The sequence below is a fragment of the Aptenodytes patagonicus genome, chromosome 1, assembly GCF_965638725.1.
Source record: "Aptenodytes patagonicus chromosome 1, bAptPat1.pri.cur, whole genome shotgun sequence".
Taxonomy (NCBI): domain Eukaryota; kingdom Metazoa; phylum Chordata; class Aves; order Sphenisciformes; family Spheniscidae; genus Aptenodytes; species Aptenodytes patagonicus.
Genome location: NC_134949.1, coordinates 86,212,097 through 86,237,347, shown reverse-complemented (window position 1 = coordinate 86,237,347; position 25,251 = coordinate 86,212,097). Strand labels below are relative to the sequence as shown.

Genomic DNA, 25,251 nt, shown 5'->3' with positions numbered 1-25,251 from the left:
ATCAATCAGAACACTGCTTTTCAGGAATAGTACTGTATATTGTTACAATACTACCTTCTGCCAAATTCAGTCAGATTCTATCATCTATTTAGTCTCATTTTTCACATGGTTAAGAATAACAGGAACAGCAATGGATAGAATATCACCAACTAAAAAGGAAGCGTTTGAGATTTGATTGTTCTTTATTTGGTAAAAAGACTGTCAAGGGATATGGAACAATTAGAATAATGAAAGGGAACTGGACTATCAGCCTTAACAGACAATCATCCTCCAGAGTAAGAGAAAAGTGTTTTATTAGAACCAATGTCTCATTCCAGCTCTGTATTTCTTGAACATTACTTACGGTTGCACAGAGCCATAACCTGAATCCTTCCATATTTGACTGTGGTAACAGACAGCAAAATGCTACACAGGGCAAAAGAGAACACGTGCCAATAACTGTCCTCCTTTCTTCTGAATTTATCTGATCTGGAACTCAAGAGTTCCTGATCAGACCAGGAGCATCATCTCCAGGGGCACTGTGGAAGTTCCAAGTTATACGAACACTAAACTATTATTTTTCTAATCCTAGCTGCAAGGGGTTCCAATTAGTGGGCTAAATTCCTTAGCCCGCTCTCATGCAGCACCTGTTACAAGGATTCTGAAAGCAGCATCAACACCGATGACAAAAACATCACCCATATTTCTTGTTCTTCCACAATGCATACAGAGACTGCTCAGTCTTGGGACAGTCTCGTAAGATGGTCGGTCTACTGTCAACTACCATAATGCTCTGTGGCCTGGTATTTGCTTTCTAATAAGCCTGCAGAAAGTCTGTCCTCCAGTTCCCTTCCATCCCCAATGTGCTTTTCATTACTCCACCGGGAACTCTTACAAGATGCAGGGATGGGAGTGAGTTCCATGTTTCAGGTCTGCTGTCTCTCATTCACAGGCCAATTTACTATCAAAGCTGGAGAGTCCAATAGCAAAGGCCTGAAGAGCACAGAGAGGATAATTATAGTCCAGAGTGAACACATCTTCTGCTACACGACCAAACTGCATCACAATGTAGTCAGCTGGGGAGAAAAGAAAGATTCAGAGACGAACAATTTCACAGTGAAGCAAAGGAAAAAAAACCCAAAACCAACCACAAACAAAAAACCCACACATGTCTGGCAGTCCCAAATATACGTGGTTGGTGTATCCACCCTTTCTCACCAGAGTGGCCTTGAAATCTGTTCTCTAGAGTGACTGTGTTATTCTAAAGATTACCTTTCTTCTCAGAACCAAAGCTCAAACCACTCTTTTGCTGAGCTGAAGGTGCTGTATTAATCCTTTCCCTTCAGGAAGGTTGCATTTGCCCCCTCTTTTGCTGCAGCTATGGACAGCAGTTTCTGCACCCACCCCAGAAAGAGGGAGGCCTTATGTAATTTTTCAGACAGCTGAGAAGTCCCCAGTAATCCTGAGCTGAATTCCTCCACCCAGTCTCCCTTCTCCAGGAAGAGTGTCCTATTCCTCATGAAATAAATTGGGTTCTCCCTGTTCGAATAAGCCCCACACGCTCTCCACCAGACTCTTACGGTCATTGTCATGGACAATCTGGAAGTTCTTCACTGAGGCCTGAGTGACTCTCCCATGGAAGTTCAAAACATAGGACTGAGTATCATCGTTCCAGACTGGAGCCTTGTTGTGCAACTCAATGAGGTTCTCTAAATTTTTATTTTGCCATTTTGACAGCAGACTCTCATGTTCCTGTTCAGAAGAAAGAAATATATTTATCAGATTTGGAATGGCTCTGCTTTGGAGTACTGCCTCTCTCAAGTGCGTGCACTCTGTCACTTGAAGGTCATTCCCTGTTTAATGAAACACAATGACAGCACTTAAACTCGGTCCTGCTGAAAATTTCCTGCAAGTACCAGGAAGATACTTTCATGGATTCCCAGTCCAAGCATTCCCTTCCACTCAATAAGCTATCACCATATTTCCACCCAAACAAGAAAAAAGAGCGAGAGAGAAAGAAGTGTGTGTACAGGAAAGGGCTGTACAATTCACAGGCCACAGATGACTGCCATCCTGCTGGCAGGAATCCTTTCTGAGTCTCATAAGCTTTTTCTGATCCTGTTGGATCCAACTTCCATTTCTAACATTCTAAACTTTGAAACAAAAGAAAATAATCTACAATTAACTGCACAGTGCCAGGCCCTGGGGTGCTTCAGTAGAAAGTCCAAAGGCTGTAAATATGCCTTAAGTAGGTTAAATGTCACCCTATTGGGTCTAATAAGTGATGCACAATACGAAAGAGAGAGAAATAAAACCAAAAAGATACAAAAAGGAGGTAAACCAGCACATTAAATTTAACAAACAGAATGAACTACAAGGAGCTGCAAATAGTGAGCGAAACACATGACGTATGATTTAATTTTAAAAGTTTTGCAATATATAAAATCCAAACTGAAATAATATATGCTAAAACTCCCAAGAAAAAGAATCCAAACTGAGTTATTTAATGGGAAAAAATTATCAGAAAACAACCTCTTGTGGAGGTCTGACTGATATAGCTATAGTAACTGTTTTAGTATTGCATACAGATATGATAGTGGATTTTTGAGGATAATCTAAATAAAACTTACTGTTCAGTTTAAACTAGTTACTTTATGTCTTTATCTTTATTTACTTTTTTAAAGATGCAAACAGAACTTTGAGAATTGGCACCAACGAAGTGCATTTAGATGCAATTTTTCCTCCTTTAAAGTGGGGGGCAGTATTGCTTAATTGGAGGCATCGCACTACAGAGAAGGAAGACAAAGACAGAGTCAAACCCCTACACTGAAAGCTTTGCCAACTTTTCAGAACAGCTTTGTGTTTCAGCCTTGTCCACTGTCAGTACACTTGCCTGCTAGCAAAACAGTTGGGAAAATAAGGGAGAAAAGTAAAGGCAGGGCCATGGAATCATTACTGTACTGATGAGGCAGATGGCAATACCAAGTGAAAGGTGATGAATAAATGATCACCTCCAGATACAATTTTCCTGGCCATTCACAAAATTAAACCTCTTTTCCAGACTCTCATGACTCTGAATTTCCACTCTTGAAGATTTTTTTCTCTGACCTCAACAAATACGTTCTTCTCCTACTCATATCTACTCACAACATGGCTGCAAATACCATTTTCTAGCTTAAAACACTGACCATGTCTTTCAGTTGGCACCTGTCCTTTCTGTCTTTTGGTCTTCTATCACACCAAACATAAAACCCACAGTATGGAACAATTTTCATCGTACACCAGTTCTGTAAGCTTTTAGCTATAACGTCCCCTATATGTATGAGAAATCCTCCCTAAATAGTTACCACAAAACTCCATTCTTCCCCTCATCCCACTTTCTCCTTAAAGAATCCTCCTCTTCTGTGGTTCCTACAGAGAGACTGACAGCATTCTGATCAAAAATTTATTTACTCTCTTGCTACTACACCAGAATACCACCTTATCTATTTATTATCTATCTGTTGTAATTCATGTACTGGCTAAGAATGTAAGCTCCTGGGAGAAGCAAGTTTGTTCTGTGTTCATCCAATTCTCAGCATAACAGGGTCCCACCCATGAGGAGGGGTTGTAGGTGTAACAGCAACAACATACACTAGCCATTGCAACAGCCAAGTAAATAATATTTAGGCTGACCAAAAGACAAGTAAGGATACAAACACTGTTTAGAAGGCTACAAATTAAGTAAAAGGCAAGAACAAATTAATCAACACCTTTAGGCTACATTGTATTTACTCTCCATGAGACTTGCTAAAGCCCTGGGTATTAACCACCTTGCTCTAAAAACCGTGATTGTCAGTAACGCCCAGACCTCTACGAGAAAGTTTTAACCTCTTCCTCCAATCTGAAACACGACCAAACTCCATAACTCACATTTCGTGGACGGATTGGAATTCGCTTATGATTCATATTCATTCCTGGAATGATCACAGACATTTTTCTGGGACCCTTGAATCCTAACACATTGGTTTCCTGAAAGACAAGGAAAAACATTATTTTCAGTAAATGAGATACTCCATCTGAAAGAAGGACAGCAAAACTGAAAATGAATCCACATTTATATTGGTTTTTAGAGATTTGCTAGCTACAACTGTAGTAGCAGTTATCTAACTGCAACTGTGTTTAATCACTGAGAATAGCTTTCTCTCCCATTTTGAGAACTGTGTTAGAAGACATACATAGTATTACCTAATTTAGAGCACATCTGTTACCCTAATGAAACATTTACAACAAAATCAGACAAGTCCAATTTTCAGGCATAAGTTTTTGCATCTGATGCAAAAACGTGCTAAAATCTTGCTAGTAAACAAGCCTTAAGTATGATAAAAGGCAAATATCTTCGACCTCAGTCTATGTTATCTATCTATCACCATTTAGGCTAAAATGTTCCTGAAGAATGAATGACATTCTTCTTTAGGTGCTGTTATTTGTGTTTAAGAGCATACCTACAATTTTCTCTCAAATCATGCTCTTTTATAAATAAGAACAGACCCAGAAGGCAAAGCATTCAGCATCTGTCCAAGCTTCAAACTGAAGCAGATTTTTCCAGACTACTGCAGGAGACTGCTCCAAGTGGATTGAGTATAAAAAGCAAAGGAAAAAAGTCTTGGCATTCTCAAACCATCCATTTAATAATGTCAACCAAAATCCAAGGGTCCATTTAAAGTGTTCTGTAACAATGTCAGTGATAACCTTTAAAATTCCCAAAGACCAATTAAAAAGCCAGAATCTTTTAGAAGTACTGAATTGACTGATAGAAGTGATACAGCTTCTCCTAACATGCTAGTGCATTTTGCAGACACAGAACAAACGTCTTTGGAGTTGCAACCTCTATTATTTCACTTCAGAAAAATCTAACGGCACATATGAGAATGAGGGTACGGATTTTATTCATATATAAACTTTATGAACTTCTTGTAGATAAAAGTTCAGAAATCTGGAAAGCTGACTTGATATCATCTGCTGTACTCATTTTAACACCTTACTGTGTACAATTAGGTAGGGAACTGAAGAATACTGTATACAAAGAAAATATCCAGTGATATTTCTGTAAACAGGCTAGTACTAGAATTATCACACCATTTTTTTTCCCAAGTGCCACACTAAGATCAACAGCAAAAAAATCAAGATCATGCTCCAGTAGGCTAATGAGCCTTTAAATTTCTGCTGCTGTACCTGTGATAAAAGTAAAAATTCTTCCACTTGACTGGCTATCATTTTGTAAAGAACCTCAAATTTTACTCAAACTTTAGGACTGGAATATGAAACAATGTGATGTGAGAACCCACATAATTCTAGTGTCCACTAGAGCCTCCTCACTCTGAAGCCTAGACCAAGGTGATCCACAAGACCAGAAGAAAACATCTCTAGGACAGCTAGCAAATCATGATTTCCCCTGGAACCATATCCTTATCAACAACAAGCTGCTACTGAAATAATACCACCTCCTTCCTATCCACCAAAATGCCTCTGGTTCTGCAAAAAATAACTCTACTTCACAGGGTACTCCCAGTTCCTTCTTGGTGTCCACCAGACACCAGCTGGGCAAGAGGAAGTTCATGTTGTGGCTGGCTCCATGTAAAGGGTATATTGACTGGCCACACGCTGAATGATAGGCCAGGTGAGAAGGTCATCAGGATGTTAGTTTGGGTCTCTCTCCTTCCCCTGGCATTGATTTTCATTAAACTTGTAAGAACTTATCTTTGAGGCCTCTACCCTTTGTTGTATCTGGTTGAAATTGGTCAGTTGGTTCCAAAGTTAAGTGGGGGAGGCTGCCAGGCAGCATGATTTTGTAAGCCGTTTCCTCGGCAACCAGGCGACAAAAAAAGAAGGGGGCAAAAGGGGAGAGGCACTACTTACATAACAAATAGCTGCAAGCTCCTGTCTGGTATGAGCCTTTTCCACTAGACCTTGTGCCTTGACTGGGCTAACTCCATGGTCATAGACTGTAAATTTAGTTCCCATGAGGTTTGACCTAATGTCAGGTTATGGAAAGACAGAAAAAGAGAGAGGTATCAGTGGAAAGTTTTGTCATCTTCCGAAGGTATTTGTACAGCACAGTGAAAACACACATCTCTTGCCATCTGAATCTTGCCAGCTCAGTAAGGCGCTTCCGCGAAGTGCCCATGGTGAACTGAGCCTGTAACCTATCCTGGAAAAGCATCAAGCCAGAATTCCTTCTCTGAATTGCCACGATGAATGGTAACGCTGAAGAAAGGTTGCCAACCCAGGTGAATACAGATTACATTAAGCAGGTCGATACAAGTTCATTCTCTCTGAATTGATACCAGATTGCTATTCATAACCCCAACTCAACTAAAATGAAAATCCAATCTCTCCTGTCTAGTTTTCATCTGTGGTTCTCACCTGAGTTTTCCAATGAAACTTTCCCCTTCCCGGGATAAATCAGTTGGGTCAACTGATATGAGGTAATTGGATGTTTTGCTCTTTTTTCGTTTTCTCCCTGCAAGAAGGAATGTCTGGAAATACAAAACTTTGATCAAGACTGGAGCTTTGTAAGAATGCAGAGGCATTGCTACCCAAACTGTTATCTCTGTATTTCCCACATCCATTCCCCTGTGTGTTCTGTGCTGTTATTACTGTCTCCACAATTTTGATCTCTTCCACAAGTGTACACCCTGAAATCCTATCCCTCCAATCAGCTCATTCGTCAGTCTAGATTTAATGCAACTGTCCTTTCTAGTCTTTCCTCCTTTTCTTCTGGAGCAGTTCAGTCTCCCTGCTCTTCTTTATCCTTGACATTTTTATACTTTTTTAATTTTATCTTTCATTGCATTATGGCTTTTAAACCTGCCAATTCCCTCCTTAGTGCCTTGGCCAAATATAAGCTGTCCTCATCTGCATGCTGGCTCTCCTCAGCTTCTGGTTTCTTATCAGAAGCTCTCCCTTACACCAAAAATATTCTGTGGTAGGAGTACAATAACCAAGATACTGTGAGCTGCTTCCAATACCTTTCTGTTGTCATCCCTTTCCAGATGCATGTAATAAGAAGGGAAGAGGCCCCGGTCCATTCCCTTCTTATCTCTAGTGATTCGACACTTGACTGTAATACCACGGGGTGCAGGGCGTAATGCAAAATCCTCCAAGTTCTCTACTTCTCCCAGCTGTGCATCTGCCTGAGGTGATGGACTACAGGAAGCACCTGTTTCCTGTGGGAAGAACCATCATATTAGCAAATTAATATATCAGAGGCTCTGGTATTCCCCAAGAAAAGAAACGTCTGTTGAAACAGAAGATCTCATGTCTCAAGAAGGTATTTGGGAAAGGGAAGTTAAACGAGAGACCACCTGTGTTTCTCTGAAGAAAGTGGCTGAAGACTTTTACTCTGAGGAAAGACTAGCCCTCCAAGGGGAGGGGAGAAAAAGTACCCATTAACCAGAGATGAGTGAATTGCTAGGAAGGGGAAAATAGGATGAGACACTGTAAATATTCTAAGCAAAGAGCCTCTCTGCTTTTAGAACTTCAAACACTCTGTGGGAAATAAGGCAGCATGATAAGCTGGACTGGTGGATGCTGCAGTAAGACAGTGCTCATTTCAGTCACAAAAATCCCAACCTGAGATTATGTTGGTTCAGAACAGTAGCAGAAACAGAGTAAGCTGACGGTGGAACCATCTCAACTAAATGCTGGAAGAACCTTAGAACAATGTGTACAGTCAGGATGCAATTTATGGTCACCAAAGGAATTGGAATTCTAATGGAAATCTGGTATAGGTCATTAAACTAATTTTTTCTTAGAGGTAGCTGAATCCTGTGGATTGTAGAACCCAGGAGATTCCTCCCTTACTGGGCCTTAGAGATGAGGTTGCTGGTTTATCCCCATTCCCGGGTACAGCCAGTAGGAAGTCTGAGTGAATACACACAGACACACACTTGAAATTCACTAGTGGCTCTTACCCCTCCCCCCCTCCAGCACCCCCCACCCTGTATCTCCAGCAGTTGGCACCCATAGCCCAGTCTCCCAAGTAGCTAACACCCTGACCTCTTGTACTACTCACCCACCAGTGTAGCACAACATACACACAGTCCCCTCACAAATACACTCACACTGGTCTTTTGAATAGTAGCATGGACTTTTAAGGCTGTCCAGCATCCATGCCCAAAACCTATGCCCTTTTGTCACTAGCTCAGATCCTGGGTCTTCCTGATGGTGGTCTCTTCCAACTCACTGGCTAGTCCAGCATATAGTTTGTCACCGTATGTATGTATGTCATGTCACACACAAACACACACACACGCACAGGAGAACACATTCACACAGGAGTAGTTAGAAATGGAGTTTTAGAAGATGGTAGGACACACTGCAGTAATCAGGCACAAAGCTTGGCCAGACAAGCATACTGTCTTGCAGCTGTTTACATGGATCTGGTGTCTCTTACCCCCTTTAGTCCCTATTTTCCCATGCTTATTACTCCCTGATCCACCTTGACCCTTTTCTTTTCCCCTGAGTCCCTTCCTCTAAACACCCTGTAAAAAGTTTTGTCCAATCCCAGAATTCTCTGTTCTATCCCAAAATTCTGTTCCCCCTTCCATCCCACAATAAACGCTATAAACCTTCAGGCAGTGATCCCTCTTAAGTTTGCATGGCATTTGAGAGTTTCTCTGAGTCATCTTGGTGGATTTTACACCAGAGACAATGGCCTAATCTGTCTCCTTTGAGGGTCATAGGAGTAGCTGATTCATTGTGTTCCCATCTTCACTGATTAGACTACTTGGGTGTCTCCGCCCACCATTGTTCCTTTGATCATTACTAGGTCTTTGTGTTTAACTCAACGGCCCTTCAGTCAGATAACCTGACAATCATGACCTTCCTCTGCCTTCAGGGATTAATATGCTAGCTACTGTAGTTGCAACTACTATATTTTAACCCAGTGCTCAAGGGGTTAGTACTAAAATCAAGCATGTGTCCAGCCCTTATCAGAAATGGATTTCAAGACACTTACTGCAAAAGATTTCTCACTGGTTGCAGAACTAGGCCTCTCAGATTCAGGGTATGGTAAATGAGATGCTGGTCTCTTACTAGCTTCTTCCTCTTCTGTGTCCTCCTCATCAAAATTCAAACTGCCTGAAATTCCTGTCAGAATAGAGGATCAAGCAGGTAACCTCTGAAAGAAGGTGTCATGAGTTCATGGCATCACTAATTCGTATATGACTCTTGCATAGCTATTTTGCTCTCACTCTTTTAATTAATTTCTGTTTTTTCAACTGCTGATTTTCTTCATGTGCTATATTGCTTCCTGAGCCTTGTAATTCAAACCCCTAGTGACATTTTGCAGCTGTCACTATGCAGATGACTAAGCAGCTGTCAGGCTTTTATTAATACATATTTTACATGATATTACATGATGTAACATATTGCTTAGTATATGCTGTCATTGAATTAATTTTGCCTATTTTCACGCAAAAAAAGCCCTCCATGTCTTAAGGACAAAAAAAGGAAATCCAGATCAATATGCTGACACCTATCCTGTAAGTTGGACTCTGTACAGTTTACAACCTTTACCATTTCCTCTTAGTCACTGAAATGGCGTATGATAATTTTTCAGTAAGAGCCCCTCCTATTCTTACATCAGTAGCAATAACTCAGGTCTCATGAATACTACTAATGATTTGATTTTTAAAACGGAAGCACAGACTGAGTAGTTCCAGGACTGACTTACTTAATCTTAACCTAAGCACAGTTGTGTAGAGATGACTGTGAGTATATAACTAAAATAACTCTGGATAAAGACATTTATAAAGAGCTTCCGTATACATCACTGTTTGGCATTTCCTTCCACTTGGAACTGCATCATTTTGTTCTGTGATTCCATTCTTTAATTTGGCTGTAGAATGGAAAAGCACATAAAGCACTATAGAAAATGAACACACTCAGCCTGCTAAGCTGAATCATTTTCTGAGAGCCAATATTATAACAGTGCTCCAACATGGCACTGCATAGAAGGGGCACTGCTGGAAGTTCTTTGTCTCAGATGAAACAGAAAAATGTAGTCTTAACAACCTGTCAGTAAACTTCCCAAAGCACATTTGGAAAGAGGAAAGGCGTTAACCCTAGTACTCCGGCCAATTTCAAAATTCACTGTTTATATTCTACCTCCACTAATTTCCCCTGAAGTTTCTGGATATTCTCTCCTGCTTCCTTTCCTAACTCTTGTGTAATGCTATCCATAGGTAAACAGCTGTTGCATCTGACAACTGAATAGAAGTATTTCTACATACGGTAGTACCTTAATACATAAAGTGTACTGGAAACATTCTGGGAGACAGACTCTGCAAAATAAAAACAAGCTGTGTACCGTATTAAACACTAGCCATTATTTTGCTGCATGCAACAAAAAAGGTTTCCTGTGGTACTGGCAGCAACATAAGATACTTGGCAGACAGAGATGGACGCTCCACTGGGAAACTACTCAATGGGATATAACTATTGGATATAAAACTCTCAAACTGTTGATTGTGACAGTCTCTGACTCAGGAAGAACACCTTTCCTGTTAGTCTCCTAACCAGTTAAATTACAGCATTTACTGGCTATAGAGGGTTCTGCTTTTGTGAAAATATTCAAGCGTCATATACAGATATAATATATCTGGAATAAAAGTACCCCGAACTTTAGCAAAATGTGAAGTATAGCATTTTGTCACCAACTTCCTTGGAAAGGCCAGAAATTATACAGCACATTGATAAACCTTTAAAACATAACTGGTGTGTTCCAATTAATACCAGAAGAAGGAACTGCAGGTCTGCATTTCTACATGCTGTAGAATCTACCAGCTCTGCATTTCAAAGTAATATCCTACAGACACTTGTTTCATGATTCCTCATGTTTTTTAGTTTTTTTAATGCTACTGAAAAAAAAATTATAAGAAGTAGAAGAGCCCCGAAAAAGACCTTTGCCCCTTATCAACTCTTACCTCGTTTCTGTAAGATTTCTTGCAGATCTGGCTTGCCTGCTGTGTCTGTTAGAGCCTCTCCATCATTTTCCTGATCTGCATTGTCTTCTGTTTTGGAAGATCCAGCAGAGAGAGTTTGGAGTTTGGTCCCCAAATCTTGCACTTCTGATTTCAGGAAAGCAGCTGGTCCATCAATGCCTGCAGGCCAAAATGAAACAGAATGCTAAAGTCTATTTTTTACGGCTGAAGACGCATCCCAACATGCGTCCAAGACATCCCAACATCCCAACAAGAAAAACAATGGTTTTTCTTTTCATCTTCCATTGCTCAAACACCCCTTTAAAGTACTGACGTATACTTGTTCAACTTTTGTCAGACCTGGGAGGAGTCAGGCCTGACTGGTACAGACCACTTATTACTTTAAACACATCAGGCAACAGTTTCTCCATTTATAAACACAGTGATTGTATGTACTTTTTTACAAGGGCTTAAGCAATTAATAAGAGTTGTATTTGTCATGCACATTGATATCCTTCAATTTATTTATGGGCAACTACTCTATTTTCTTTTCTTTCAGGTTCCTTGTTTGCTCCTGTGCCAATAAGTGAGTGCTCTACAGTGAACATCACAAATCAATTTGATAAAAATATCTACAGCCACAGGCAGAAAAAACTGTAAATGGATGCCCTCTATCTTTTTGGTGGAAATGAAATTTCCATGTTTAAACATGCAACACAGCTGTGCACTGCACTTCGTAATTGGTGGAGACGTCTTGATGTCAGGGTCTGGCATAATACTTAATACACGTTTGTGTAGCACACAATATGTAAGTGTAGTTCCAGCTTTGGATTTCTTGCTTTCCCACTGTTTTCCTTCTTAAAACTTTACTGCTTTATCTAGTCACCAGTTTTCTGACGTGTTTACTGCTGTTATTGCTTCTTAACAGGATTTGTTTGTACTGAGGAAGCTTCAGAACTATGGAAGCTAGTGAGGAAGCAGTTAGTTTTAATTTTCTTTCTTGTATTTTCAGTACTACTGAAGTTTCCTAACTTAGAAGTTATATCAATTTTTTCTCTCACTCTCTTCAACTTAGAAGTGTCTTTTAACAGAAGCTTTCTCCCACCTGATTTTAAACACATAAATGCTACCATCCACATCACCACTCTCCTCCCCATTCTATGATCCTGAAAGACATCTGGAGAACAAGAAAAGCATTCAAGAGACAGGGGATAACATAGTTCCAAATGTGATCTTCAAACCAGGTTAACACTGGCTTGTTTGGGTTTTTAAAAATTCTACTCTACACATTAATTCCCTATTAATATAATGGTGGTATTATAACATCCTGCAACAGCATGCATCTCAAAGCCTTAGGATGTTTCCTGTTACTTTCTTGATAGGCTGATGGGATCCTGGCTCTCCTAAACTACTTCCTGACACTTCCACTGGAATGTAGGGGTTTCATTGCTGCTCTTTTTCCCTCCCTGTGACATGGAAGTCTTAAGGCTCTCACTACTGTAATTCTTTTCACTCCTAACAGAATGGTCACTATTTTACTGTAATGTTTTGAGACCACTGAGTTATTGCCTTTGGCTCTGATGTCACTTTGTGTACTTGTGACTTTCTGGACCACTAGAGCCTGTTTGTCACGTTTCAGTTGTCTCCCTGAAGCCCACAAAAAACAACAGATGAGGTGAAAACCAGCAAGAACCTAACTCAGTATTCATAAGACTTTTGTTTTGCTCTTGTCTACTTTATCATTCAGTCATACGCAATCTTGAGATGGAGTATACCATGATATCATGAAGAAAAGTACAGGCAGTCACTACTGGATTCTTTCCTTTTCCTTATCCTACAGCTTCAGAAGACTCTCTTACTTTGGATTTGTATCCCCCTACCTTTATAGAAGTTCCTAACCCATTTCTACAGTTGTTCTTAGCTAACACAAGGGAGAGATTACTCAAAGGCACATGAAGATTCTCAGCTGTCACGAAATTCCAGGTAAGGTTTCTGTTTGTTTTTACAGTTCAGTATTGCTCAACCATACTGTACTACAATTCTACTTTTGTACATAGAAAGGTATGTAATCAATCTTGTTTATCACTTGACCACTGTCACAGCAATGTAGGTGCTCATCTGTGACATAAAATGCATGCACTGGCATTTTGGGGAACACTGTTGCAATCAGGTTGATTACTTACCATGTAATGTAACATCACTGTGGAAAGGGGTAGGAGTTTCTACTAAAGGAGTCTGCTCCTCACACCCTTTGGGCTTTGACCTACGCAGCTTTGCCTCAGGATTTGGTTGTACCATCAAGGGATCAAGACGTTTCTTCCTCTGCTTCTTCTCTAGAAGAGCTCTCTGTGAAATAAAGAAAAAGCACGAAATAAGGATGAATAACCACATCCAGAGTGGCAGAAACCATGCCTCAGCCATTGACAATGGCATGTCACTGATCAGAATCTCCAATAAACCTGAAAGACTCTTGTAATCTCTTACAAAAATCCTAGACACAGATATCACTGTGTCTTTGGAGAGAGACATTGTCTTTGATTCTCCATCAGTGGTTGACGGGTGATGTGGACACCTGCTTATTTTCTGATCTATCCTGAGACCATCAGCAGATAATTTTAACTCCTTTCACCCAGTCTAAACTGCAGCACTCCTTAATAGACAAATTCAGCAGTCATTTATAATCCAATACGAAACATTTCACAAGGTAAATGTTATAATATACAACATGTTCATGCAATTTTATTACTCCATGCATCCTACTTACTTAAGCTGATAGAGTAGACAAAACGGCTCACAAGGACTCTCCGCTCTTTCCACTGCAGTTATGATTGGACTAAACATTCCATCATTTAGGACAACAACTTCCTGTGCATACAGGGAATGTATAATTTTTCCTCCCTGTTTTGTACAATTAAGCTAACTTTGTATTAAGAGAACTATCTCCAAGACTATCTGAAAATGCCGGAGTAAAGATGAGAACCCCTGCCCTATGCATTATATGACAATTAAGTCTTTTACTGTATTACCATAACATTTCTAAAAATCCTTAGTCAGGGCTTACTCTGCCACTGCAGTTATAAATGCTGTCACAATGCAGCAAAAGCAAGTCAGGACTTGCAAAGGAAAAGGTTTTTGTCTCAAAAGCTATCATCCTATAGGGAGAACTCAAAACAAATAGTTCCCAGAAACCAATGTTGAGAGATAAGACTGGGGGGAGTGGGGGGGTTGATGGGAATTTCAATCATTAAAATAGGACTGATCCAGTAAAAGGAAAATTGATCTACCTTGCAAAATTTTTCTGTGTAATTCAGGATTGAAAGGAAAGAAGGGTAAATCCAAATGTTAAAAAATAAAACATTACTTTTCCAAGATACTTATACATTTGATGTTTATGATTTCCTACTAAGTGAGAATAGAAACTTCTAGATTGAAATCAAGGCAAATGGGGACATTGCACCATTTTAAAGACAGCCATGCTTAATCCTTAAAAGTTAAGGCAATGCATGAAGAAGAAGAAAAAAATCATATTCTAATATTCTGTAATGCACCGCTATGCAAACAATGTGCAAGCCCCTTGCCGTAGATGCAGTTTATCCATGCCTGCTTCTTAGGTACCCTGAAAGTTGTTCTTGATGATAGAAACCCTTTCTCCATCAAATTCTTTTCAGTCTCCAAGGATCCATCAGATAAACAGTACCAACAATTCAATCCACTTGAGACATAGACATCTTTGGAACCCTTTCCTCTCCTGTTATGCTTTTTATCTCTCTTGTTGGTTCTTTCCTCTCCTATTAGGCTTTTTATCTCAAGTGAGGTTAGTTTCTCAGGCAACCTCTCCCTGAGGAATTCCAACCCAACTCAGCCCTTGGTCCTTTATTCTTTCTGCTTTTCAAGCACTTATCTAAAAAAAAAAAAAAAACCCAAAACAAAAAACAACACCCCCTCCAAAAATCCAAACCAAAAAACAACAACAAAAAACCAAACCAAAACGACCTTTTTTATTTAAACTCATAATTACACTTTGGAGACCGGACTGCAATACAGGTAGTGTTTGTTACTACAGAATTATTTGCAAGGATTGTCCTGCAGGGCAAAAATTACATAGAATTCCGAAGAGATTATCACATTTGTCTAGAAGAAGAAAAGAAAAATAAGCAGTACTAGTCAAATTCTCAGAAAATGCTAATTACAGATAAAATTTGTTTTCTAGAAAGGTAGTCAGACCCTCCAGAAGAATTTACATTGGTTTGTGTTGTTTGTTTGTTTTTTAAATTAAAGCTGAGGAAAAGTAAAAAAATTCATGATAGTTTATAAATCTCTAATAGTTTAAATAAAAGGAGAGAAGGAAAACGAGAATCAAAACATTATACTCAGAATAAGGATTTGAGAAAAATTGTTGCCAAGGCTTCTCTATCTGACAAATAGACAGACAGACAAGAAAAAAATAAAACAGACACATCCTAAAGGCAGTAAGAAAGTACACAGCTACTGCTAGAATGGGAAATTGAATTTAGGATCAATATAGGATATAAGAACTTTCAGAGCTACCTAACTGATTATTCTATTAGATGAGCTTTTTTAAACATTTCACTGCTCACCAGTCTAAAAATTTATTTTTTCTTATTATAGTACATTCTGTTTCATCAAAGAGGTTCTAGGACTCACCAATCCAACGGGATCATATTGGTTTATATTGAAACATATACTTTACTGCTGGTAGATGTGACCAACCTTCTTCTTGCAAGAACTTTCAAGTGACAAAACTTGATAGTAATTTAATTTGTTTTAAAAAGGCTTCTCTCTACTACTTTGCTTATTGAGATGGAAAAAATCTACAAGCCCACTGACAGGACAGACAGAAGCAGTTCATTTTCTCTACATAAGGTGGCAGGGCAGCCTTACCTTCAGTACTGTGTATTCTCAGACTTATTCCACTAAGCTGGAGTAGAAAAAAGGAAACTGTATTTTGTTTCATTTTGTCTACTAACTAGCCTTTTCCTCCAGCTCTGTGTTACAGCAAAAATTCATATAATATTACAACAAAAAAATTAGATAGTTCATGAACAGGACACCAGAACACACAACCTATTAAATAACAGATATAGATTATCATGATTTGTTCAGGATTTTGTGAACTCCATGTATTAAATACTTTCAGAAACATTTTCTTTGCACCACAGAAAAGCATAACATCAGAATACAGAATGATTAAAGGATCACAAACCACCAACTCCAGTTCCAATGAGTTTCCAACAAGCTAAGTCGTCAGACGCGTCAGATGAATATATCATAGCAGACTAATAAGACAACTAGTTCAGTATTCTTTCAACAAGTGTGATGAACAGGAAGACAGTATACAGGAAGGTTCTAACCACTCCACCCTTGAAGGTGCAATACTATACTACCTATTATTTGGCACGGTCCTACCTTAGTAGGCCATGCAGGATGGATCCTAGCTCCGAAACATCCTCTCCACTGTTCCAGCTCCTCCTTAGTTCATGCTGAGGCAGCAGTGACAAGGCTAGTGCTGATGGCATTAATGAAGCTTCGGGTCAAGAGTAAGTACCATACCAGGTGCATTCAACAATATGCCTTCAGCTTCACGCTCTCCACCCACAGGGAGATGGCAGCATTGCACTTTGAGCTGCAGGTGCCTCAAAAGACACTGAAACACCTTTTACTGCTGCAGAAGTCAGCACTGCCTGAGCAGCCACACACTCTCTCCTCAAGGAAAAGGCAGCAGTCTAGAAAAAAGCATCTTGGCAGGCAGGGCTGGCCCACAGATGGAACTTGATATCATGCATTATTATAAATAATATTTTACTTCAGTTACAGGGTTTCCAAACCCATCATGAAGATGGATGACAGGCATATGTCTTTGCCATGGCAAATGTTTATTCCAGATTCTCTGTATGGCCAAAGGTTCTAAACATGATCCTGCTGGATTAAAACATTTTGCAATTTTTATCCCAATTCCTATAAATGTTTAGGACAAATTAATCAAGCAGGGCATCAGGTACAACCAGCAATGAGTCCATCATGTCCGATAGTGATCTCCTATTGACCTCTATTTCTTCAGAAGGCATGGTACTATTCATGTAAAAGTTAAAAGTAGACATTAGAAGTTAATATTCAAACCTAAATATACAATCCTAAATTAGAGACTGTTAGCATTTCTCAACAAATCTCATTTGCAAGGAGGTGGGGTGGTGTTAAAATATATTTTAGTGAAATTTTCTAGCTGTTGGTTTTGCAGATGATTGCAATCTCAACCAAATTCAAGAAAGCCTGAAACAAAATTGCAAAAGGGTACAAATTCTTTAAACTCACCTCTTCATGATTCAAATGTCAGCTGCTCTGAGGGAATTCCACCCAGCCCAGCAGCTTTGTTTTGGTGGAACAGCAATGCATCCCCATGGCAAGGTCTGAAACTAGGCATATGTTGACCACAGCGCCTAGCACTAGGAACCAGTGATTACTACCAGCTTATGACCCAAGACAACAGTCTAAAAAAGACACTGAGGTTCATCACCAAGCAGTCAGACCATCCTTAGTTTTAGAACTTCTTACTGAGTGGTATTTGGCACTAAATGCTCTTTTACTGATTACTTGAACTAATGCTTTCTTTTTTGTTGTTGTTGTTTTGTTTTTTTAAACAAGTGTCACTGGATAGTTTAGAGGTAAAAGGATTATCCTAGCTTCCACAAATATGACCAAAGATAAATTTTACTCCTTGACTCTGAAGTGTTTTAGATAAGCATCTATATAGACACAGATAAAGTTGGTAATAAATCCACTGTCTGAAGTCAAAGCTAAGCAAACTCAAACTAGAAATAATGAACAAGTTCTGGTAAAGAGGGTTATTATCCACTGCAACAGTTCCCTGAAGACTGTTATGTCTGGATTTAAAGATCCTCAGCTGAGAGAGCGCTTTTCTAAAAAACATACTTTAATTAGAACACAGATGAATTTAACGCATGAGTGATTTGTGGTCCATGTGAAACAGCCAGCTAGAGAATCATAATAATCTCACGTCTTCTAATCTATTTATAAGCATTTAAAATTTCACAGAGGAAGAATATTAAGGACGGATACTTTATTGCTTTGAAGAATATGGTCATGTAAGCATCCAGAACAACACTAAAAACTGAGACCTATAACCTAATATTTGACAAATGCTTGGCTGTAAATGTTTTCTTTGTAGGAAACAAAAGAATTCGAAAGATGCTGGAAAGTTTTCTCAACAGCAGTGTTAAGGAGATCTTCCTATAGCTCGAGGAAACTTTTCCTTTTCCTTTGATGCTTAAAATGGATAATTCCCTGCAGTCTTCCTTTCTTTTGATTCATTCCTGCATTGTGGTGACTCAATCCCAATGAAATGAGAGGACATATGAAAAATAAATGTATCAAAGAAATCAAGCCTACAAGTCATAGCAAGGTTTACTTAAACTAACGAAAGCCATGAAAATCTTTAAAGAAAAATATTAGCAGTGAGTTCTTGTTTCTATTCTTTAGACCAAGCATTTTCCCCATTTCTCAAGTCTCTAGATGGCTAACGTTTGTTTTCCTATACTTAATTTTACCAGCTTCAGCACTATCATTTACCTGATTCTCTAGTTTCAGCTGTCGTAGTTTCATGCTTTCATCCTCAAAGATGCTGAGAAAGGGAAAGAAACAAATTAATTATTGCTAGTAAATAGTTTGCATTATAAGAGCACAGGATATTCACAGACTACAACTTCACCATCAAGACTTTAAAACAACTATAAGACATAACTTCTATCCCACGGGAAAAGCAAGTTACAAGGCATTAAAAAATAAAACATACTTCAAATTCTGTCATAAATGGGACCAAACTGTAGTTTAATCACCTTAGTAAACTGTTCTGAAAACATTTTGTAAGCAAAAAAGGCTTCATTACTGATGGACTGATTATGAGCCACTATTGCGGTGGGCTATGAGACGATTTATATCTGAAGGCTTAACACAGTTCAAACCAATTCAGTAAAGTTCCTGCTCCTTCATAAAATACCAATTCCAAATTAACTCAGAATTTTAGGTTTTGTCTTGGAGTCAAACCTATACCATTTTCTCCTCCTGCCAGACTTCCCAGAACTACTGTTAATACCTGTGAGAATCTGTATTTGCAACACCTGATATTAATTCCTAGAGATAAATAGTGAAATAATTATTTTTTCAAGTGTTTTATAGATAACTTTCATAAGAACTCTAGTTTTTCGTTCTAAGTTGTGTTCCATATAGACTTTCCATTTCCTTTTGTACGATAATGAATTATTACATAAAGTGCAATTTAGAGCAGTTAACCCTACAAAGGGGAAAGGTTAATTGACAAGTAAGCACATATTCTGCCTACCCCAGTTGTGTGCTTTCCTCCTAAGCAGTTTTGACAAAGACTTCTCTGAAAGCGAGAAAGCATCAGGAAGAAGATACTTAATACGGGAAACAGATAAACATTATATATTTTATTGATGGCACGCAGAAAAGCAGGGCTAGCCAAAATTTCAATTTAAACAGGAAATTCTCTGTCTGGTCTAGGTATGCAGTAATGTCCAATGATGTGAAGTCACAAGCTGGCAGACAGTGCCGAATATAACCCTAACAAAGAAAACCAGAGAGATGGAGAGAGACAAGAAGAGAGGTGGGGTGGGGTTTCTGCAAAACACATGCCATGGAAATTGGATCACAGCACATAGAGCTAACAAGAGGAGAAAGGGCTCAGAGTCCCCTTAACCCCTAGTAAATCCACATTTGACTTGACTTCCAGGCAAGCAGATGACAGATGAGAGGTCCTTACAGACAGACTACCCTAGCCAATGCAGGCCCTGTTCTGGAAGGATGAAATGTGCAGGGGAAAAAAAAAAGTTTTGTATACGCACATCATATATAACAGTTTATATACTCTAAAATTGATGCTTACTGCCCAACTAATGGTATTTTAAAGCAAGTTACCATTGTCATTGTTTTTTACTTTGCAGTTTTCCTTATTTCTATAATTTTTTTCTAACGTATTTCAAGTATCATCACATAACAGGTCTAGGACCTTGAAAACACCTTGCTTCTAAAAACTAACGTTACTCTTCACATGGACCAGTAATATGTAGCACCTTGGATTCAAAGGGAATGGAGGGCCTGGAAAAATTATGTCTTTCTTGAAGAGGGATGGAGAGCTATTGTGTGTCCCCACAGCAATAATTACAGTAATACACTTGTCTCCACCTGAAAACATCCACAATTTAAGAAAGAAACATGCAGAGACGTATCTACTGAGTGCAGCAAGATACAGATTAGTTGCCACATGAAACTTCAAAATAAAGTTAAAATGTAACATTTAAATGTTTTATTTAAACCATAGGTGTTAGAAAAGGCCATCTTTGGCAAAGTCCGAAAAATGCTTGAAAGCTCCAGTTAAAATATTCATGACCAAAAAAAAAAAGGGAGGAGGGGAATGTTCCTTTTCTTTTCATACACCTACTGACTTAAAAAATAGATGACATTTGTTAACTGCAGTCAAGAGTTTGTTATAAAGCAATCTATGTAGCTCTGATCAATATTAGATTTACGGACACATTCTTATATAATTAAGAAGAACTACAAAGATGTCCTGTGTAGATACAAGCTACTGTCTGTGGTTTTGTTGCTTTTCCTAATAGAAAATGCATCCCCAACAATTTGAGTCTCTTCAGAAAATAAAAAGAAATAAAAACACTACCACTTTTGTAAATAAGTTTCCAGGTTTTCCTTTTTACCTGGAAGATGGCAAAATGATGAAATATTAGGACTCGCATATGCACCTTGCGGAAATCCTCAATGAAAATTATTTACTTTGTATTTTTAAGTTATTTTCTACCCACACTGGAATAAAGTTATGTGACATCAAAGACAGGTCTGAAGACTGTTGGAACGGCACCATAACGCAGACTACACAATGCCTCACTTCCAACCGCTTAACTGAGACTCAAACATGGTTGAACTACATGAAGATTCTAACAGGTCACAGAGCTTGATAAGCGAAAGATAACAAGAGTGTTCTCTTTTACGGTTAACTGTTAAATGCAGACCAAAATCACCTCGTAGCAGGCCACAAAATGAAAGCAGCCATCAGTCCTTCCCATTATGAAGTGCGAGGATTCATACAAGGAGCAAAATAAAAAGAAACAATTAAAGCCAAGAGCACTGTGGCACTGTAAGTAGTAGCTAAAAAATAGTAAGAATAAAAAAAAATTACACTATTTTTATTTACTCCCCCTGCAACCTTCCTTCCAGCACTTGGTCATCATGAAAGTGTAACATAATAACCAGACAAAAAAGAGCTTCCCACACATACACACTTCAAACTTTTTTCTACGCACCACAGCGAGGCTGGTGCTGTTACAGACCTTACAGGAAAAGGCTGTGCCAGAGTCACTCCCACAGCTCACCACTAAGGAATGCAAGTAGTGTGCTAATACAGCTGCAGGCTTCAAACACAAATCCTCCTTCAGATGGACTGACTACACAGGCCAGTACATCTAAGTGCTCTTTGGACATGCCCACGCAAAACCACTATGCTCTTCGCTATGCTTTTCTATTTGCAGGGTTTACATGCAATAAGAGGAATTAAATACCCAGTAGGAACAGGAAAAATAAGCAGCATTTCCATAGCAACAACAACACAGTTCAAAACAAGAAAAAAAAAAACCCCAACACCAACCACCAAACCAGCTGCCCATTTACCTTTGATAAATAAGAACTGAAAATACTCAAGTAACCTGTCACGATCTTCCTCTTCCAAACTGCTGCAGAAGAGCAGGCTACACGAGACCCGGCACACCAACTCCTCTGCGACATTTACCAGAATCCACTAGCTCTCCTACTAAAGCTGCATGATGGGTAATGGACACATGCCACAGAGAAAGGAAAAACGACCCAGAATGTAACACAGAAGTGAAGACTAATGATTATCCAGGATACAGAATAAAAATGAGAGTGGGAAAGCAACTATTTAACAAAAACACTCAATTGAGAAGATAAAACAGCATGTCTGAATGTGGGAGAAGACAGTGAGACATAAAGGGGTTCACAGATCCATTCCTCCTCACAGATCCATTTCCAGATTCAGCATAGTCCAACATAAAGCATAGTCCAACATGAAGCAAAATGTTTTATTTTTCACTGATACCACCTCAAATTCCTGCTGAAATCAGCATTAGCCCTGTTTTCCTATCATAAGCAGAAGTTAAAGTGTTGCAATAGGAATATGAATGTCAAATTTATTATAGATGTGTTTATTTGGTCTTTCCTAACCACTTTCAGAAGATCAAACTAACCACAATGAAGAGATAACTCACAAGTTATTTAACAGATGTTCATATATGCAATTAAGGCTTCATTTTTATGCAGTTTATTTTCATTTCTGTAAAAAAGGCACACTACGTCTATTGACAGTTCTTTCAGAATGGACGTATTATTTTTCAATAACACACTGCAATTTTGGAATTACAAACTATGTTGTAAAGCATACATATGGCTAGACAGTGTTAACACTCTTGTTTTCATTGCAACTTCTCTGTGTTACTGAATGTATTATACTTAAAAAACCCAAAATAGTTACATTCTAAGCAGTTGGCAATAATTACCATTGAATCAGCCAAATACAAACTCACAGTATAATGCAACTCTGAGAAGAATGAAATACCCTGATATTAAGGCAGGAAAACATAGAAAATAGGGCAAGAAAGCAATCCACCAGTCTGAAAATGGTCTTCCCATTCTGCCCGAGGTCCACACAAGAGAAATGATTCTGAAGAGCTGAAGAGAGTTCAGCAGAAAGCTGAACAAATTGGCCAAGGACTGGAAAATGTACCTCTTAGCAAGATTTGAATGCATCCTACAGTTTATCCAAGAGAAAAACTAATTGACACACTCCACTGTATTCCATGGATTTGAGGCCACAAATGACAATTGATGAGACAGGAGAAGACAACAAAATCCAGTCATACATAACTGAAGCTAGACAAATTCAGACTGCAAATAAAATTTTTATTTAACACTGTGACTAATTAACCATTGGGATATGTCATGGAGCTGTGGATTTTCAACAGAAAACAACAGGTTTTAATCAACGTTGAATATTATGCTAAAAACTGCTGTCATGGAGTAAGGCTATGGTCTACCTCCAATTTCAGGTGTGGTTATCCCAGATGGGAGAGCTAAGCGTTCTTCTTTCAAGTTACCAATTAAGTCCCCTTTATATACTGACTGTTGACACTGTAAAGAGGCAAATAAAAGGTTGACTAGTTTTGCAAGGAATTGACTGGTTGCAGCTGTGAGTGAGAGGCAACAAGCAGAGGAAGCAAGAAAAGCCACAGGAAGAGCAGCCTGTAGAGAGAAAATGTTCTATGTGATCCAGAATTCACTGGAAAGACAGATTTGAAATAGGTTAAGGAAAGGAAAAAACCGCATGGTAGTTTTTCCTGCATTCAACAAAACAGGTACATTCCTCATATATCCACTAAAGAAATACTCTACTCAGTTTTTCCTCCTGAACAAGCAATGTAGCAAGGCCTTGCAGATTTAAAAGCTTCCCAGATAGCTAAAGCTATTCTGCAATTCAAGTAGTTACAGGTTTGAGAAATAATGAGTAAGGTTCTCTGGCCTCTTTTAAGCAGAAGGTCAGACTAGCTGACAGAAACAGACCCCACCCCAACCTTAAAAGAAAATCTGATACAAGAGAAGGAAAGATCACTTGTTTTGCTTTTTAACTGTTCTAAGCTTCTTTAGAGCATATATTAGCACTGTATATGCACTGAATTCTTGGTGAGAGAAATTCAGGACGTATCACTTGCTTGTGCACAGCTCTAGGGGAGATACTAAAAATTTGGATACGCCGTAGTTTGGCAGACAGATTCAGGAAAAGTATCCAGCAGAAACTTTTGGCTCATTTTAAAGTGGACTAGCTTTTGAGTTTACTGCGCCTTGTTACAAACAAGCTTGATATTTTATATCAGTCTGACACATAAATCCTTCTTTTAACAAACACAATCGTTCAATATTGATGGGAATATGAACCTATACATTAACAATCAAGATCCTTAAATTTTTAACTGTTTCCATTGCTCTATTTCCTTTAAAGGAACTCCAAGGCACAATAAACTAACACCATTTTCCTCCACAAATGTCCCAAACTTCCCAATATCTTCTGTTCCATTTCTCACTCTACAGAAGACTGCTTCCATCAGGAGTCTAACAAAGCTCACGGAACTCCTTTTTCCTTTACAGGACAGTTAATGTGGTAGCAGCGGTTATGTCTCTGAGCAATACTCCCAGAACTTAAGAATCAGGGAATGAGAAGAATGTGGCTTGTGGCACATACCTTTGTCCACTAGATTTTATTTTTAGCTGTAGAAGTGCAAGTAAAAGCAACTTCAGTATCAAATGCAAAGTCAGCTGGTATGACAGGGTTTTCACTCTTAACTCTCCAAAGAACTTCCCTGGGAATTGTTTTCCTCATCTGAACTACAGCTATGAAGGAAAATGGAAGCTGTAGAAAAGAGATCATTTGAAGAAGGATTCTTGTCTTTTAAATGATATATTCCAAACAAAAATTGCAATACTGTCTCTGGAAACTGGTTGAGGAACAAAATTTATCTGTAATGCACCTTCCAATCCACGAAAGGGAGGAGTCCCATCTGCTTTCCTTGCAACTGACACAATTGTAATTGTTCATTTCTGGGAAAATGTGTAACGTAGCATCCGTAGGAGTGAGGATTATCAAATTTTTCTGCCTTCCCCAAGGCAGAAGAGTGGGGTTTTTTTTGCAAACACAGGATATTCTTTCCTTCATAATTAAATTAACTACCAGCAAGTCTTCCAAGGTAAACTGGATCTGCTGCGAATCAGCCATGAAATGGCACACCCATTTCTAAGTGACACAGCTCAGTATGCATCAACATTTCCATTCTAAGTTATTTTCAAGCAGTTGATATTTCAACAAGGGCAAGTTTTAGCCTCCATCTGGCTTTTTTACAAAAAGAATCCTTTCTCCAGTGAAATCAGTTTTACCTTTGATTTCCCCCTCAAAGAAACATGCACAGATTTCTAATGCCAATAGCATACTGTTTTGAGAAAGGTTTCACAAAATTTGTTTGGCAAGTCTTTCACTTACTGAACATATTATGGGAACAATGACATGGCAACAGTGAGCATTCAATTTTGGAAGCAATTCTGAATGAATGAATATATTATTGTGAATGGCAAACACAGGATATTCTTTCCTTCATAATTAAATTAACTACCAGCAAGTCTT

The 25,251-nt window shown here is 38.7% G+C and overlaps 1 protein-coding gene across 2 annotated transcripts in view; it reads right to left on the bottom strand.

The window, feature by feature from the left end:
- Window positions 1–276: 276 nt before the first annotated feature.
- Window positions 277–25,251, bottom strand: part of TULP3 (TUB like protein 3) — a 32,724-nt gene continuing 7,749 nt past the window's right edge. For both annotated transcript variants that reach the window (XM_076346095.1, XM_076346105.1), the window contains exons 2-11: window positions 18,552–18,603; window positions 13,130–13,292; window positions 10,950–11,126; window positions 8,981–9,111; window positions 6,990–7,187; window positions 6,385–6,497; window positions 5,878–5,992; window positions 3,892–3,990; window positions 1,560–1,731; window positions 277–1,055 (exon numbers count right to left, since the gene is read on the bottom strand). In XM_076346095.1, the coding sequence (XP_076202210.1) occupies window positions 922–1,055; window positions 1,560–1,731; window positions 3,892–3,990; window positions 5,878–5,992; window positions 6,385–6,497; window positions 6,990–7,187; window positions 8,981–9,111; window positions 10,950–11,126; window positions 13,130–13,292; window positions 18,552–18,603 (1,354 nt within the window). In that variant the 3' untranslated portion in view covers window positions 277–921. The remainder of the gene's footprint in view (window positions 1,056–1,559; window positions 1,732–3,891; window positions 3,991–5,877; window positions 5,993–6,384; window positions 6,498–6,989; window positions 7,188–8,980; window positions 9,112–10,949; window positions 11,127–13,129; window positions 13,293–18,551; window positions 18,604–25,251) is intronic.